Raw genomic sequence first — 13,261 nt, 5'->3', positions numbered from 1 at the left:
ATCGTATGTTGAATGCTTCGAATAAAAAACTTTTTTTTTCATATCCAACAGGGTATCATGAAAACATAGTCCACACCATGCATGTGTAGTTCTTGCCTTTTCTCTCTAGTTCTGACCAACCATCCGCTGCACGCGACTAAGCAGTGCGTTGCTCTCTCTGCCTAATCTCCTCTTCCCAAACTGATCCGGCCTCTTCGCGCGCAGCAGTGCCCCACGCTCATTTTGTTTCGCCTCACGATCCTTCTGTCGTGCTTCCTCCGCTTGTCTCCGCTTTTCTGCAAACTCCATTTCCCTTGAGAATGCAGAGGGCTTTGGCCGGCGCTCCCTCTGTTTTCCCTCGCCCCGTGGGCGCCGTTCTGGTCTAGGTGCAGGTGCCGGCTCGGCCTCGGGCTCGTTCAACATGGCTATGCGATCCGGGTGGAGTTCCAGAGTTTTTGCCTCTTCACCAGCCTCTTCCTTGTCCTTGGAGGTTTCGGCTTCATCCCTCTCAGCGGTATCGTACACGGATTTCCTAGGCGCGATGGCGAGTTCTTCGGCTTTGATCTTCGCATAAGCCTTCTTCACCTTGGCTTTGTGAATCAGGTCATTTTTGATCTTTTGGGCTATTGTTTATCATTTGATTAGTCTCGTCCAAGGCATGGCTTTCGGGCATGGCTTTCGGGCATGCTCACTCTTGCGACGATATGTGCCATCTGGGAGGTTTGCGGGTCCAACACTAAAACCCTTGCGCTTCTTGATCGCGGGATCGCCCTTGGATGCTGGAGTAGCATCGCCATCGTGGGTACGTTTCGGTGCCATATTGATATTCAAACAAAACCAATGTGTTTTGTCCTGACGTGTGTTGAAATCGGAAGACTTTCGGAGAAGAAAAAAAAAGTGGCGATCTCCGCACGGAACATCGGTCTCGGCCACTAGCAGCTAAGTATGAACTTCTGGACAATATACAACGATTTTTTCTCTTGATTTTGATACTAAAAGATCGAGATTATAGATAATAATCATTGACAACATCACTGACAATATCGTTGACAATATCATCTATAATGTCTACAATAAATGGGACATTATCACTGATTCTATTGTCATTCTAGCTGGTCTGCACATTATGTGCCTTATTTTCACTATTTCTCCCCAACATCTCTCACGTTTCAGGCATCGAGCCTTGATATCATTGTTGAGACCCAAAGAATATAAATATAGAACATACAATATCTCCCTGGAGGGCTCTCTACCCAATCACTGCAACACAACGTCACTGGACCATCACATGACGTTCTCAGTCCGGCTCTCCGAGATCGACGGGTGTCCACCCTCATTCAACGACACAATGCAAACGACCTGCTCAATACTTTCTTCCCCTATTCAACATTTTGAGGCACAAACTGGGCATTCATACTTTGAGACAGCAGAAAAAAGCCAGGCCCATGGCGTGAACGTATTCTCTTCTATATAACCGCTATCTTCACCAATCAGTAAATCACTACGGCATATACCCGAATCATCCTGGTACACCGCATCCAACTTGGAACCCCCCACCACGGCACAGCTTGGGCTCTAGTTTCAAAAGGTGCTACGTCGGTGGTCTCCTGAAATGTCACCTTTAGCGTTTCAGGCCTTATAGTCTGCCCTTATCACGCCACCATGCCCCTATTTCGAGATCCGGATCGGAGACGTCATTATCTATGGTCACCCGACCATGGCAATCGTGAACAGCCGACCACGGGGTCCTCGCAGCCCCAGCTAAATGATTTCAACCGCCGTGAAATAGCTGCTCCAGAAATGGCATCCACCTCTATGCATTCAACGGCCTTGAGTCCGCCCAGGTCGTGGGCGAATGATCGGGAGGAGCTCATACACCGTATCAAAGAATCTTCGCCCTGGAGACTTCAACATACGGTATGTGGAATCTCTTTGTGGATATGCAAGCAGAGATTGCCCTTTCCTTTATTTCCGTTTTGTTCTCCTTGTCGTTTCTTTCATAGCATAGTCCAGCACATTTTGGGTATACATACGCTAACATGACAATAGTCCCAGGATAGGGACAATGATTTATTTATCTCTCGAAGTTCACGGGAGCAGTCACAAACAGCAACAAGAGAGCATGAAGACCGCTCTCTTGACCAAGAACATCACATCAAACCAACAGAGGAACTGGGATCGCCGGCCGATATCCAGAGACCTCGATCCGCATTACATTCAGGCGATTTCAGGGAAGGCTCCACAGATCCCCATGACTCACACGCTCCTGGATCTCCTTTTCCTAAGCCGACTTCGGCTTCTCCTTTTGCTCATTTAAGCTCCTCTCCCACTACTCCCTGGTTCGGAGCACCGACCTTGCCACCCGATTTGCGGAAGACAAGCACATCGAATGAACATCATCAGTCCGATGATATTGTGAATGCTCGTGCTCGTGCACCGTCAGTGGGCTCATTCTCATCAAGTTATGTTCTAAAAGCTCCTACCAGCCCCCTGGTATACCAAGCAAATAATACCGACTTGGACTTTTCGTCCCGTGTTGACCATGTGGACGTTTCGGGGCCTTTGGAGATAAAAAACCGTCGCCGTACTTTGCCACCAGAGACCTTTGGGAATCTCCAACTCTCCCTGCCGAACAATCAAATTCCCAACCTTGGCAGTCCATCTCCACCCAGACGGCAGCAAGATATCTTCACCAATCAAGCATCTTTGCCTCGCCGCTCATTGACTTCGGCATATAGTCTTCAACTCGCACCGTCCCCCGGGGGCCAGATCCCACCATCACGAGTAAGAAGGCCGTCTTTTGTCTCTGACATCTCGTCAAACCCCCACGCACCAATGGTGGGGTCTTACGAGGAGTCAATATTGCGCGGAAGAATGTCAATGAATCCTTCCAAGCCACTGGATTTCACGGCTCAGATCGGTGTTCTGGGAAAGGGACAATGCAAAGGTCATCTCAAATGTCCGCCACATGTTACAGTACCATTTCCAGTTGTTTTTTACAGCTATCCGACCTCGGGGTTCGGCCGCTCAATCTCAGACGATAATCCGAGTCCCTATGTTGGACAGATTGACCTGGAAAATTCCCTCCCAAAAGAGAATCCCAATCCGACTCGACGTCGCAGGCGACAAGCAAGTCCCAAGGGACCCCTTGGAGGCACTCCCACCACAGGTGGAGCAAATGAGACTCCTACGTATTGTGTTGAATCACGACGCCGCCGGGAAAAGAAGAATCGCAGGTCAGAATCGCCTAAATGTCCCCCAGGGGGCTCTTACCGGATTCCGCAACAAGGTCAACTGCAAATCATAATCAAGAACCCGCACAAGACTGCGGTCAAGCTTTTCCTAGTTCCATATGACCTCGGCGATATGGAACCTTGCACAAAGACCTTCATTCGGCAACGCAGCTATTCGGCAGGTCCGATCATCGATATGCCGCTCAGTGCACGCAAGAATTTTGGGACCGATCGCCCTGAAGCTTCCTTGAATCCCACAGAAGACCCTCAGGACAAACCTACTTTGCGATACCTCATTCATCTGAACATCTGCTGTCCCGCGCGCGGTCGCTTTTACCTACATTCGACTATTCGGGTGGTGTTTGCAAACCGTGTCCCGGACGGCAAGGAGAAACTACGGAATGAGATCCAAAATCCCGAGCCTAGGTACACTCCGTACAAGCCCTCCCGAGAGTCTTCCATCTCGAGTACTGCAAGCGCAAATACACGCCTGGGAGTTGAACAAACTTCCCGCAGACGGAGTGTGGGCCAGGGAGCGATCCCTCACATTCACCCACATGTGTCATCCCCCAGCGAGTTCCCCTCGCATGTTACGGGTGGCCCTGGAAATACTCCTCCCTCGCATAGTGTGTCTCGGTACAACGAGCTCACCAGGGGTGCCGACGATTACGGACGTAATGCTCGTATCTCGAATCTAAGCGGCCCAGAAGCCAACGAGAGCCTGCTTGCCAAGCGACTCCGAGGTCTCGATGTGCACAGGCCTGAATCCACAGTAGATGAACGACATCCACGCAAATTGGGCTTCTATGATCGACCATCTCCCACCCACAACCACCGTCCTCGCTGAGCTGAACGGACCCACCGCAATATACTCCAAGAACCTCTACCTCGTTATTCAGTAAAACAATAACACCACCTATCTCCCACGTATATCTTGACCCTGACTTGACATATAACCTCATTTCCTGTCTACGCCACCCTCGAAGAACAGCACAGAACAGCATGACAATAGGCGCAACTGGTTTGCAGCCGATCCCCTCTTTTTACTAACCCACATAATAGCGTCGAGTATTTTTATTCATCCTGGTTCACGCCCAAGCGATGTGTGTATTTCTCTTCTTTATTGGACGTCCAGTTGATCTGCTTTCATTGCCTGTGCTTTGTGGATATATTGGGGAGCCCAGGCGCATGGGTCGTTGATTATACCCCATTTCTATATTTCTTTTTGGTATCTTCTTCTTCTCTCCGTGTGGTTTTGCTGTTTACACTAAGTTTATCTGTTAGTTAGGCTAACTTGGTGAATTGGGAATTGGTTACATATATTTCACTGCGTGAACTACGTTGCTGCACGTTTTTAACTTTCGTGTCTGCCAACAACGTAAATTTACAGTAGATATATAGTTATTTAGGAGTTTTCACATTCGAGAATGTTGATTTATAGAAAGACATAGGGTAAGATTTTGGGAAATGTGTAAGAATAGGCGAGTTTGAGTTCCTGCAATTTATATCTACAGAGTGCTAGATACAGCAACTAAATTATCCAAAATAACAAGGGCCAAGCGACCCAGGAAGAAGACTATGTGATCTCGACCTGGCCGACATGATGTATTACAATTCCAAGGTTCGAGTCCATGAAAATGAGAATTTCTAGTCCTCTTCAACCAACGAGCCTAGCTTAACCAGCATGCTCCACAATCTCGCTCACAAGCATGCCGTTCTTGACGTAGCTCTTGAACTGCTCGGGCAGAGGGCACTCCTTGGTATCTTCATCGGTGCCCTCCGGTGGCGGAAGGTTGATGTTAATAGCGGAGGACTTGCTAGTAAAGATCTCAGTATTGAGACTCTGCTGGCCAAGGTAAACGGTAGCACCATCAACCTGATCCATCAACAGAGTGGGAACCGTGCCGTCGATCTGCACAGCGAACTTGGGGCACTTGATGATGTCAAGACTGCTGACGAGAGAGTCGACAATGAGGGAGAGACCAACGCAGTTGTCGATGGCAATGGCATTGGCCTTGTTGGAGACCTTGATGATGGTTTTGTTGCAGCGGCTGATGAGGATGGACTGGTTCTGCTGCGCGGGGATCTCGATGATCTCGCCAGGGGCATCAAAGTTCTCTATGAGCCATTTGCTGCCCTCGAGTTCCTTGCGGGGCGGCTTGCGCGCGCGCATGTTTTCGGGTTTGGGCTTTTTGCTAGGTGCTGGCGACTTGCCCCGCACGGCGCTGGAGCCCTCGGACACCGGGACGATTGATCCGGCACGCAGGTTGGGGTTCTTGTGTGTCATCTCCGATTTGTCGACCTTGCGGAGGCTGGAGGTGATACCCTCGCCCTGGTTGAGCTGGTTGAAGACAGCGCCCATGTCTGCTGCTGGTGCTGCAGGGGCTGGGGCCGGGGGAATACCAGGAGGCGGAGGTGGGGGAGGAGCACCACCACCAGGGACGTTGAGGGCTGGGACAGGGGGGAGGAGGAGGGGGAGGGGGAGGGGTACCACCGCTGACCGAAGCAGGTCCGCCCTTGGCCTGCTTCAAAGCTTCCAAGGCATCGATGCCAGACTCATTGTTCCATGTCAGACCCTGGGGGAAGTGTTTCTTGAGGTACTCCGCAAGAGCCTTGAAGTTTTGATAGTAGGCTTTGATGTATTCGACATGCGCTTTGTCCCTGTCAAGCTGTCAATACGGGGTTCCTTTCAAAACGTCATTAACAGGAGTGCTCACTTGTCCTTGTACTCTTTCAGCACCTTATTTCCGTAGTATTCAATGCCACCGATCATTTCTGTGACAAACTCCGCGGGCTTGCTTTCAAAAAACCAAGCGAGCGCGACAATACCCTCCGCAACAGCGCTCAGGTGGTTGAATAGCGGCGATGCTCTGTTTGATTCGCGAATGTTGTTAATGCTATCGGATGCTTTGTGCAGATCCGTCATTAACTCCGGGGGCTGGGTATTAGGCTTCTTGGCCTTTGTCACAACGAAAAGATAGGTGCGTTCGGCTTGGAAAGCTTGAAGGACGGCTTTGGACTATAGATCCAGTCAGCAACTACTCGCGGCAGACTAAGTTCCCAGAATTCCTCAAAAACATACCTGCTCAGCAACCAGACCGCCAATTTTCTCTCCCAGGTTGACAAAGTTCTGAACATCTCCCTTGATCAACGCATCGAAATCCTTAATCTGCGGCGGAACCGGGGCGGCCACAGGGGCTGCAGGCAAACGAGGGGAAGGCGTAGTAGAGGGTTGTGAAACAGCGGGCAGGGAAGAAGGAGTGCCGATCAAGGACTTTGGCACGCTAGAGTCATCGTATGACATCGCCATATCCTCCAAGCGTGAGGTCGCTGCCTCGAGCCTGTAGATAAGTCCAATGTCAGTCAAGGGTGCCGGATGTAGGTGTCAAACAGCTTAGCGAGGATTAAATCCAAAAGCAAAATGTCATAGGTCAGACACTGCTAGCACCATGGATACATACCGCTTGATGAGGGTGGTGAAATTATGCATATGGCCGCCGGACGCCATGATAGGCAACACGTTGCTCCAACGGTGGAAGCGGAAAGGTAAAGGGGGTGTTTTGAGTAGGTTGAAATCGAGGGATTGTCGAAAAGCAAAATCCCCTTCTATTTGGTAAGATTTAGGCACTCGAGTTCCGCAAATAATGGGATGATAGGGAGTGGAAAGAAGACAAAGACCGGAGCTCCTGAGGTCCGCTGCAGATGACAGCTCTAGACGTGGTATGGTACGTTACAGCTGGATCCGCAGGTGGAAATGACGTTGCGGGGTATATTTGGTAATTATATTACCACCATCCGATCCACCGTAATGCGATAGTCGAAACTCCCAACACTTCATTGTTCGGTTGTTCTTTGTCCCTCTGAACAACCATCTTCTTTGTGATATCTATACATAGCCTTGCTGCAAATATGGTGGCCCAAGATGAGTCCATTGAGGTCGAGTTTTGCACCTTGGGAATGTTCATAATTGGTATGGTTCACTTCGTCCCTCAAAGTGGGGTGTAGACTCACATTGATATCCAGATGATATTGATTTCGGTGGTTCAAGACCCGGTGTGAAGAATATTCTCGGCGGCGCAGCGTCCTTTGCAGTCGTGGGCGCCCGCTTGGTCTCAGGCTCAAAGTATGCACGATCTGTGAGCTGGATCGTGGATGTTGGCTCCGATTTCCCTGCTGAGACGCTTGATGTAATCAAATCATGGAACACAGCCTGTGTTTTTAGAGAGGACTCTAGCAGGCTAACAACGAGAGCCTGGAATGGGTACCATCCTGACGAGAAACGAGGTATGTTTCCCGTGATACATATCCTTTAAAGGAACGCAAGCGGTGACTAACTGGGTAGACTTCAAATACTTGACTCCGAAATTAAGACTCGAGCCTGAAATGTTGTCAGATTCACAGGTGTGGTCTAAGACATTCCATATGGTCTGTTCTGCATCCCGTTGTATGTCTATAGTGCAAAATATCCTGCAGCGACGGAATGAATTGCAAAAGGCAGGGAAAGCGCCGTCCGCCGCTCATGCTTCCAAGCGCCCTATCTTCGTCTGGGAGCCAGTCCCTGATCTCTGCACTCCGGAAGAGCAGGAGAAGTTCTTCGCCGCAAATAAAGTCGTGGATGTGGTGAGTCCTAACCACATGGAGCTCGGCATGATGTTCGAACATCCTGGTTGGACTGAGAAGAGCCAAGTAGGCCAGCAGCTAGTCCAAAGGATTACAGACTCTGGTATTGGTCCCGATGGAAATGGCATGCTAGTTATCAGGGCAGGAAAGGATGGTAGCTACGCCTACTCGAAGTCTGGCAAGATTTGGCTCCCTGCATATCATCAACCTGATGCCTCAGGTACTACACCTGTGATCGACCCCACGGGTGCGGGCAACTCTTTCCTTGGTGCTCTAGCCCAGGGCATGGTGACAGCAGGCCGAGAGCCATTCCAGGCCATTGCCTCTGTTCTATCAAACTCCGAGACTTGGAACAAGTCTTGGGGTAATTTCCAACATTATCTTATGGCGCTCATTTGCGCAACCGTCGCAGCTGGCTTTGTGGTCGAGCAAATCGGTGTGCCTCAGATCGATATTAATGGAAACGGAAAGGAATTGTGGAATCAGACTGAATTCACGGAACGTGTCCGCCTGTACACGCAGCGATTATTGAGGACACTTGAAGAGTCTCCTCAGAGACATCTATTGGTCAATTGACCAATGGCCGAATGAGGAACGCCCTTTTATTGTCGTACAGCACACAAGTGATCAAATAGTAGAAAAACAAAAAGAAAAGGTTCCGTCCTGCTGAAAATCCGCCTACAACTGTCGTCCAGTATGCTGGGCCTTCTTCATGAGTCGTTCTTCGCGGCTTGTTGCTGCTCGTGTTCCCGGATTTGCTTGCTCCAGCTATATATGAAGAAACGTAAAGGTCAGCATAAGGTATACCGAGTGACATGGGGTTCGGGTAACGGACTATCGGCTGGGGAAGAAACGGCCGGGCTCGGGCATCTTGTCGCGATATTCCCGATCAGCGCTGATGCTGAAGGCGACAGCAGCGACACCAATCACAAAGGCGCCCATGATCGCAGTGTTGGCCCTCCAGTTAGCTGGCTGGGCGTACCAACCACCAGCGGGGGACCAAACTTCCTTGGGGTACCTGCCAGATCGAATCCATTAGCTCCTGGTGGGGTTAGGAAAAGAACGAGCACATACGGGATCTTTCCACCTCCACCCATTGTGACGAAGATGCAATTGAAGGGTTTGTTAGAAAAATAAAGCGAGCGTAGGCCTGGTAGTTCTCGAAGGTGGAAGCCGAAAGGGCCGTCTCGGTCGCAGGTCTGATGCCAAGGCGCTAGGGCTACATTGGGTTTAGCGCAACCTCACACGACTTGGCCATCCCGTGACTGCCGCGACAATTTCTCTTCTCTCTCGTTGATGGTATGCCAATTGATTGCGTCGCGATTCTCCCTCCCGCCCATTGTATAATCTTTTTACGGCCCTCAGAATACCACAATCGCCCAAATGAAGAGACTGCAACTCCAAAGATGGAGCAGTTCAGTTCTTTCGCCGCGGGCTCGGACTGTTAACCGTTTGCATCAACACATCTACGGGCAACGGTATCAATCGACCGCTTCCCCGGTCCTAACCCGTGATGATCAGACCACAGCGATTTTCGAGGAATCAGCACCTTTGGATGATCAATTGGCTCAAATTGTCAAGGACTCCCACACCCGCCACTCGCAGCTCCAATATCCCTCTCCCCCAGTCGAAGCAGCTCGACAATCTGCAAAACTTGCCGCTCTCCACGCTCGACTCTACCTACCCTCCAGATTACCCATCGAGACACTTGCACGGACACTAGTCGATGCATCAGCAGACCCGAACCCGAACTTCAACAATGCCTCGCTGGCCACTCTCGGTCACGACCTCCTTTCCTACTACGCAACCGAGCACCTTATTTGCACATACCCTCGCCTGCCCCTGACCGTGATCTTTGCCGCCATGTATGCATACGCTGGGCCTAAGACTCTTGCCGCGATGGCAAGAGAATGGGGTGTGGACTTGGCCGCGTTGCCCGGTGGAGAGGTCGATCCCGGTCTATTGCAGTTCCAGAGGCTCGAGCCTGGCACTGAGCTTCCCTCGGGCCCGACCCACCCCACAGCACGCCCATATGAAGCACAGAAGAACTGGAGGAAAACGGTCACTTCTAAGATTTTCTATGATGATGAATTTGGTGACCCACTCAAGGGGATCAAGCAATCTGCCGCAGGTGTCACCACCGAGCAAGCGAGCGCTGAGTTCGTCCGGGCTGTTATGGGTGCCATCTACCTCCACGCTGGCCGCGCCGCTGCCAAGCGATTCTTCGAGCAACACTTCCTTTCACGACACCTCAACATCTCAGAATTGTTCAACTTCCAGGCACCAGCCCGTGACTTGACCCGGTTGTGCGCTCGCGAGAGCTTCGAGCGTCCAGTCGCTAAGGTCATCAGCGAGACTGGTCGTAAGAGCAGACACCCCGTCTTTGTGGTTGGTATCTTCTCTGGCCAGGACAAGCTTGGGGAGGGCGCTGGCGCCAGTCTGATGGAGGGCCGCGAGCGTGCTGCTGTTGCCGCGCTTAAGGGTTGGTACCTCTACAGCCCGCTTTCTGTGCGCGTTCCCAGTGCGATGGAGGAGCCATCGGCTGTACCGTGGAAGCCGGTCCACGTTGACCTGGGCGAGGTCATTGTTTAAGGTATTTGGTGCAATGGGATGCCTTGGTTCAAGGCACGGTAACATATTATTTCATGTCCCTTTTTTTGTCATCTCGCTTTTCTTTTTCCGGTGTGCTATTATTTCGCATGTGAAGCTGGCCGGCGGTAAAAAGAGTCATCTATCCTGTCTCCTGCATGACTGGATCCTGTACATTATGGGAACTCCAATCCCTTCGATTCACCTGGTGTCTTTTTCTTCGAAATTTCCCTTATTGTTTTCTTTACCTCTGTTTTACTCTCCTCCAGTTAGACATCTGGCAACACTAGGCATGTCATGGCCTTCGTTTTGGCCCTGCCATCCAAATATGGAACTGCTCTCAGACATCTATCGAATGCATACAAAATCAATGTTAATGAAAGTTTTCCTGTCTTTTGATCCTGCTAGTTGTATATCTCTAGTTGACCACCAAATGGACCTACCGATGTCTATTCATCTGGACTTTACATCCATCCCATCACTCCGGGTTAAGAATCTCATCCTCCCAGTTTCCACTATTCCTCCTGACACCCGCCTTTGTAGGATCATCCAAATATTGCCCATACTCTTCCCACAAATCCACAACCCCAATCCCGAAAAGACCCTTCCAGAACCCGATACCCTGTTCACCCACATCCTTCCCCTCCCCTTCACCAACATACCCAATTCTCAAAAGCCGATCATTCAACATCCCCACAGCGCCCCTCCCAACCCTAACATCCTCAAGCCACGCCAGAAAATATGCCGTATGCTGATACCCCATATCCCACTTCGGCGGCCGCTCCGCAGCAGACAGAGGACGTTTCCAGTGCGGCGGCTCCAAACCAGCCTTGAGCCGCACGAAGTCAGCAATACCCTCGATTAGTCCGCCTGGCGGACGGGGGATGTCCCCGTTACTGTTTTCGTGGGAGCTAGGCGGCGCGGTGTGCTGATAGCAATGCACGAGCTCGTGGGTCAAGACCCCGACCAGTTCGTGGAGCGGGTCATCTTTCGCAGATGGACCGGATGTACAGTGCTGGATGTATGGGAGCGAGACGTGGATTTCCTTGTGTGCATCGTCGAGCTCTGTGCCTGTTGTGTAGGCTACGCCGCTGTAATCGCGCAGGAAGACTGTTACGGATCTTGTTGGCGGGATGCTGGGTGTGAAGGAGGGTTGGTGGTGGTTCTCGGACTTTGGGGGTGAAGTATATAGGTATTTGATGATGTTTGCTAGGGCTGTGTCGAGGGTTGATGCGATGTCTGGGATCAAGGCGAGGAAGGCGCTTGAGGCTGGATGGCGTAGGTCTTCCACGTGAAGGCGGAGCTTTGGTTGGTGGATTTGTGAGGTGAGACTGGCTGCTAATGTTGTTTGCTGTTCTTTTTTGCTGTTCGAGGTCTGTGGCTCTTGTTCTTGGGTGTTGGCTTTGGGGATTGCGGAGGCATGAGGTGCGGGGGCGGAGCTCGTCATAGTGTATTTGGTTTGATTGACAGTTGATTGGGGAGGGGTCTTTCGTTAGGGCTTCCAAGGTTGGTCTTCAACTCTCTGTATCTGTCTGAGGTGTATGAAGAGCTAGGTTCGCTGAGGGCGGGGTTCCAAGAGCCAACGTACGTTATGCTGAGTAGAAGTATTCGCCCTAGGGCCTAAAACGAGCTATGAATTCCTGCCTATACCTATATCGCATATATAAACCACCTAAAACCCCATAAACGCTTCCATCTACAGAGATAGGCTTGAAGGCTCCAGTCTACTTTGTAGTGCCCTCAAATACACACCTTGTCGGCGCCGGTGATCCTAACAGGCGCCATGCTCCACTTTGGCGATCTCGTGGGGTGCTAGGACGCTTTGATTCACATTGATTGGAGTGAAAGGAATGTATGGAGTAAGATGCAATCGATTGCATGTCAATTGAGCCTCATATTGATCTTTAATGTGTGTTAATTAGACCATGCAGTGAGCAGCTTGTAGTTGTTTACTATGGCTTTATTTACTATTTTGATATCTTGTTTTCTAAACATAATAGGTAAGATACTGATTTTCAATGTATTTCTCCTCAGCAAATATTGAATACTATTCTGATTTTTTTTCTTTCTTTCTTTTTTTTTTTCTAATCTAATTATTGACATTGAGATGTTGTAAACATGACGCTGTTGGTTGCCCATTGCGACGAGTGATCCCAAGTTAATAAACAAACCACACTGTTGGGCTCTTAATATCCTTCGGGCACAACCTCACCATGCAAGACAGGAGTAGACAGGAGTAGACAGGTATGAACCTCGGTACATCTTTAGGAAACAGCAACTTACAATAAAACAAGGACCTAAGGACATTCACCCCCTTTTAAAATAATAATATCCCTCTACATCCCTCGCGCTTATCGTCACGCGCTTATCGCCCCTTGTTTTCGCTCCGTCCGCTTTTCAACATCCCACCATATCGAGGTCAACTTTGCGCTCTTTCTCATATTTGTCTTCGTCGCTATCTCATCGGATTCTGTACGTTGTTATCCTCTCCGCTCCGCTCCGAACCCTTCACGATGCTCCTCGCCATTCCTCTATTCCTGATATCCGTGTGGGCTCCCTTTTGCGACGATCCCATCCTATAACCATCTGATGCTCTCACTGCCTACACGCGTCCTGCTATCTATTCTTTATAGCAATCGCAATCGCTCTACTTTTTCTCGCTATTACTCTCTTGCGCTGGTAGAATATGCTGCTAACTTTCATCATGACTAGTGACAAATCGAAATCCGAGTCTGTTCTCCTATCCGTTATTGGCCTTGTCGCATTTTGATTCGCCTGGATCGTCCATTACATACACTTCCATTATTCTGTCCATTCCCTTCGGTGTCTGACCCGAGTTG

General features: G+C 50.2%; 8 protein-coding genes across 8 annotated transcripts; 4 read left to right on the top strand and 4 right to left on the bottom strand.

The window, feature by feature from the left end:
• Positions 1-105: 105 nt before the first annotated feature.
• On the bottom strand, positions 106-798 carry N7471_003015 (uncharacterized protein; the record flags this gene model as incomplete). Its single annotated transcript, XM_057275735.1, has 2 exons — positions 106-602; positions 672-798. The coding sequence occupies 2 exons, from the start codon at positions 796-798 to the stop codon at positions 106-108; spliced, it is 624 nt and encodes a 207-aa protein (XP_057140373.1).
• A 313-nt stretch (positions 799-1,111) lies between these two features.
• Positions 1,112-4,644, top strand: N7471_003014 (uncharacterized protein). Its single transcript, XM_057275734.1, has 3 exons — positions 1,112-1,896; positions 2,029-4,440; positions 4,497-4,644. Exons 1-2 carry the CDS (start codon positions 1,642-1,644, stop codon positions 4,057-4,059), a joined length of 2,286 nt encoding a protein of 761 aa, XP_057140372.1. The 5' UTR covers positions 1,112-1,641; the 3' UTR covers positions 4,060-4,440; positions 4,497-4,644.
• Positions 4,645-4,887: 243 nt separating this feature from the next.
• capA (adenylate cyclase-binding protein) lies at positions 4,888-6,878 on the bottom strand (the record flags this gene model as incomplete). Its single annotated transcript, XM_057275733.1, has 5 exons — positions 6,674-6,878; positions 6,295-6,553; positions 5,930-6,231; positions 5,704-5,873; positions 4,888-5,663 (listed from the first exon to the last, which is right to left on the bottom strand). The coding sequence occupies exons 1-5, from the start codon at positions 6,718-6,720 to the stop codon at positions 4,888-4,890; spliced, it is 1,554 nt and encodes a 517-aa protein (XP_057140371.1). The 5' UTR covers positions 6,721-6,878.
• A 243-nt stretch (positions 6,879-7,121) lies between these two features.
• On the top strand, positions 7,122-8,408 carry N7471_003012 (ribokinase family protein; the record flags this gene model as incomplete). The annotated part of the gene is made up of 3 exons (XM_057275732.1): positions 7,122-7,182; positions 7,236-7,496; positions 7,555-8,408. 3 exons carry the CDS (start codon positions 7,122-7,124, stop codon positions 8,406-8,408), a joined length of 1,176 nt encoding a protein of 391 aa, XP_057140370.1.
• A 134-nt stretch (positions 8,409-8,542) lies between these two features.
• N7471_003011 (uncharacterized protein) lies at positions 8,543-8,929 on the bottom strand (the record flags this gene model as incomplete). The annotated part of the gene is made up of 3 exons (XM_057275731.1): positions 8,543-8,600; positions 8,668-8,850; positions 8,907-8,929. The coding sequence occupies 3 exons, from the start codon at positions 8,927-8,929 to the stop codon at positions 8,543-8,545; spliced, it is 264 nt and encodes an 87-aa protein (XP_057140369.1).
• A 286-nt stretch (positions 8,930-9,215) lies between these two features.
• N7471_003010 (mitochondrial 54S ribosomal protein mL44) lies at positions 9,216-10,424 on the top strand (the record flags this gene model as incomplete). The annotated part of the gene is made up of 1 exon (XM_057275730.1): positions 9,216-10,424. The coding sequence occupies one exon, from the start codon at positions 9,216-9,218 to the stop codon at positions 10,422-10,424; it is 1,209 nt and encodes a 402-aa protein (XP_057140368.1).
• A 475-nt stretch (positions 10,425-10,899) lies between these two features.
• N7471_003009 (basic secretory family protein) lies at positions 10,900-11,868 on the bottom strand (the record flags this gene model as incomplete). Its single annotated transcript, XM_057275729.1, has 1 exon — positions 10,900-11,868. The coding sequence occupies one exon, from the start codon at positions 11,866-11,868 to the stop codon at positions 10,900-10,902; it is 969 nt and encodes a 322-aa protein (XP_057140367.1).
• A 766-nt stretch (positions 11,869-12,634) lies between these two features.
• On the top strand, positions 12,635-12,962 carry N7471_003008 (uncharacterized protein; the record flags this gene model as incomplete). Its single annotated transcript, XM_057275728.1, has 2 exons — positions 12,635-12,647; positions 12,724-12,962. 2 exons carry the CDS (start codon positions 12,635-12,637, stop codon positions 12,960-12,962), a joined length of 252 nt encoding a protein of 83 aa, XP_057140366.1.
• Positions 12,963-13,261: the final 299 nt, after the last annotated feature.

The sequence above is a fragment of the Penicillium samsonianum genome (assembly GCF_028829775.1).
Source record: "Penicillium samsonianum strain IBT 33392 chromosome Unknown utg000002l_segment0_segment0, whole genome shotgun sequence".
In the NCBI taxonomy this organism is placed as follows: domain Eukaryota; kingdom Fungi; phylum Ascomycota; class Eurotiomycetes; order Eurotiales; family Aspergillaceae; genus Penicillium; species Penicillium samsonianum.
The sequence above is the reverse complement of the archived record's forward strand: the minus strand, read 5'-3'. Positions and strand labels throughout refer to the sequence as shown.

Excerpts from the sequence above, each read along its gene's own strand:
- N7471_003014 (XM_057275734.1), top strand. The coding sequence starts at position 1,642 with ATGCCCCTATTTCGAGATCCGGATCGGAGACGTCATTATCTATGGTCA. Across the intron at positions 1,897-2,028 it reads CCTGGAGACTTCAACATACG|TCCCAGGATAGGGACAATGA; the intron begins GTATGTGGAATC and ends ACATGACAATAG.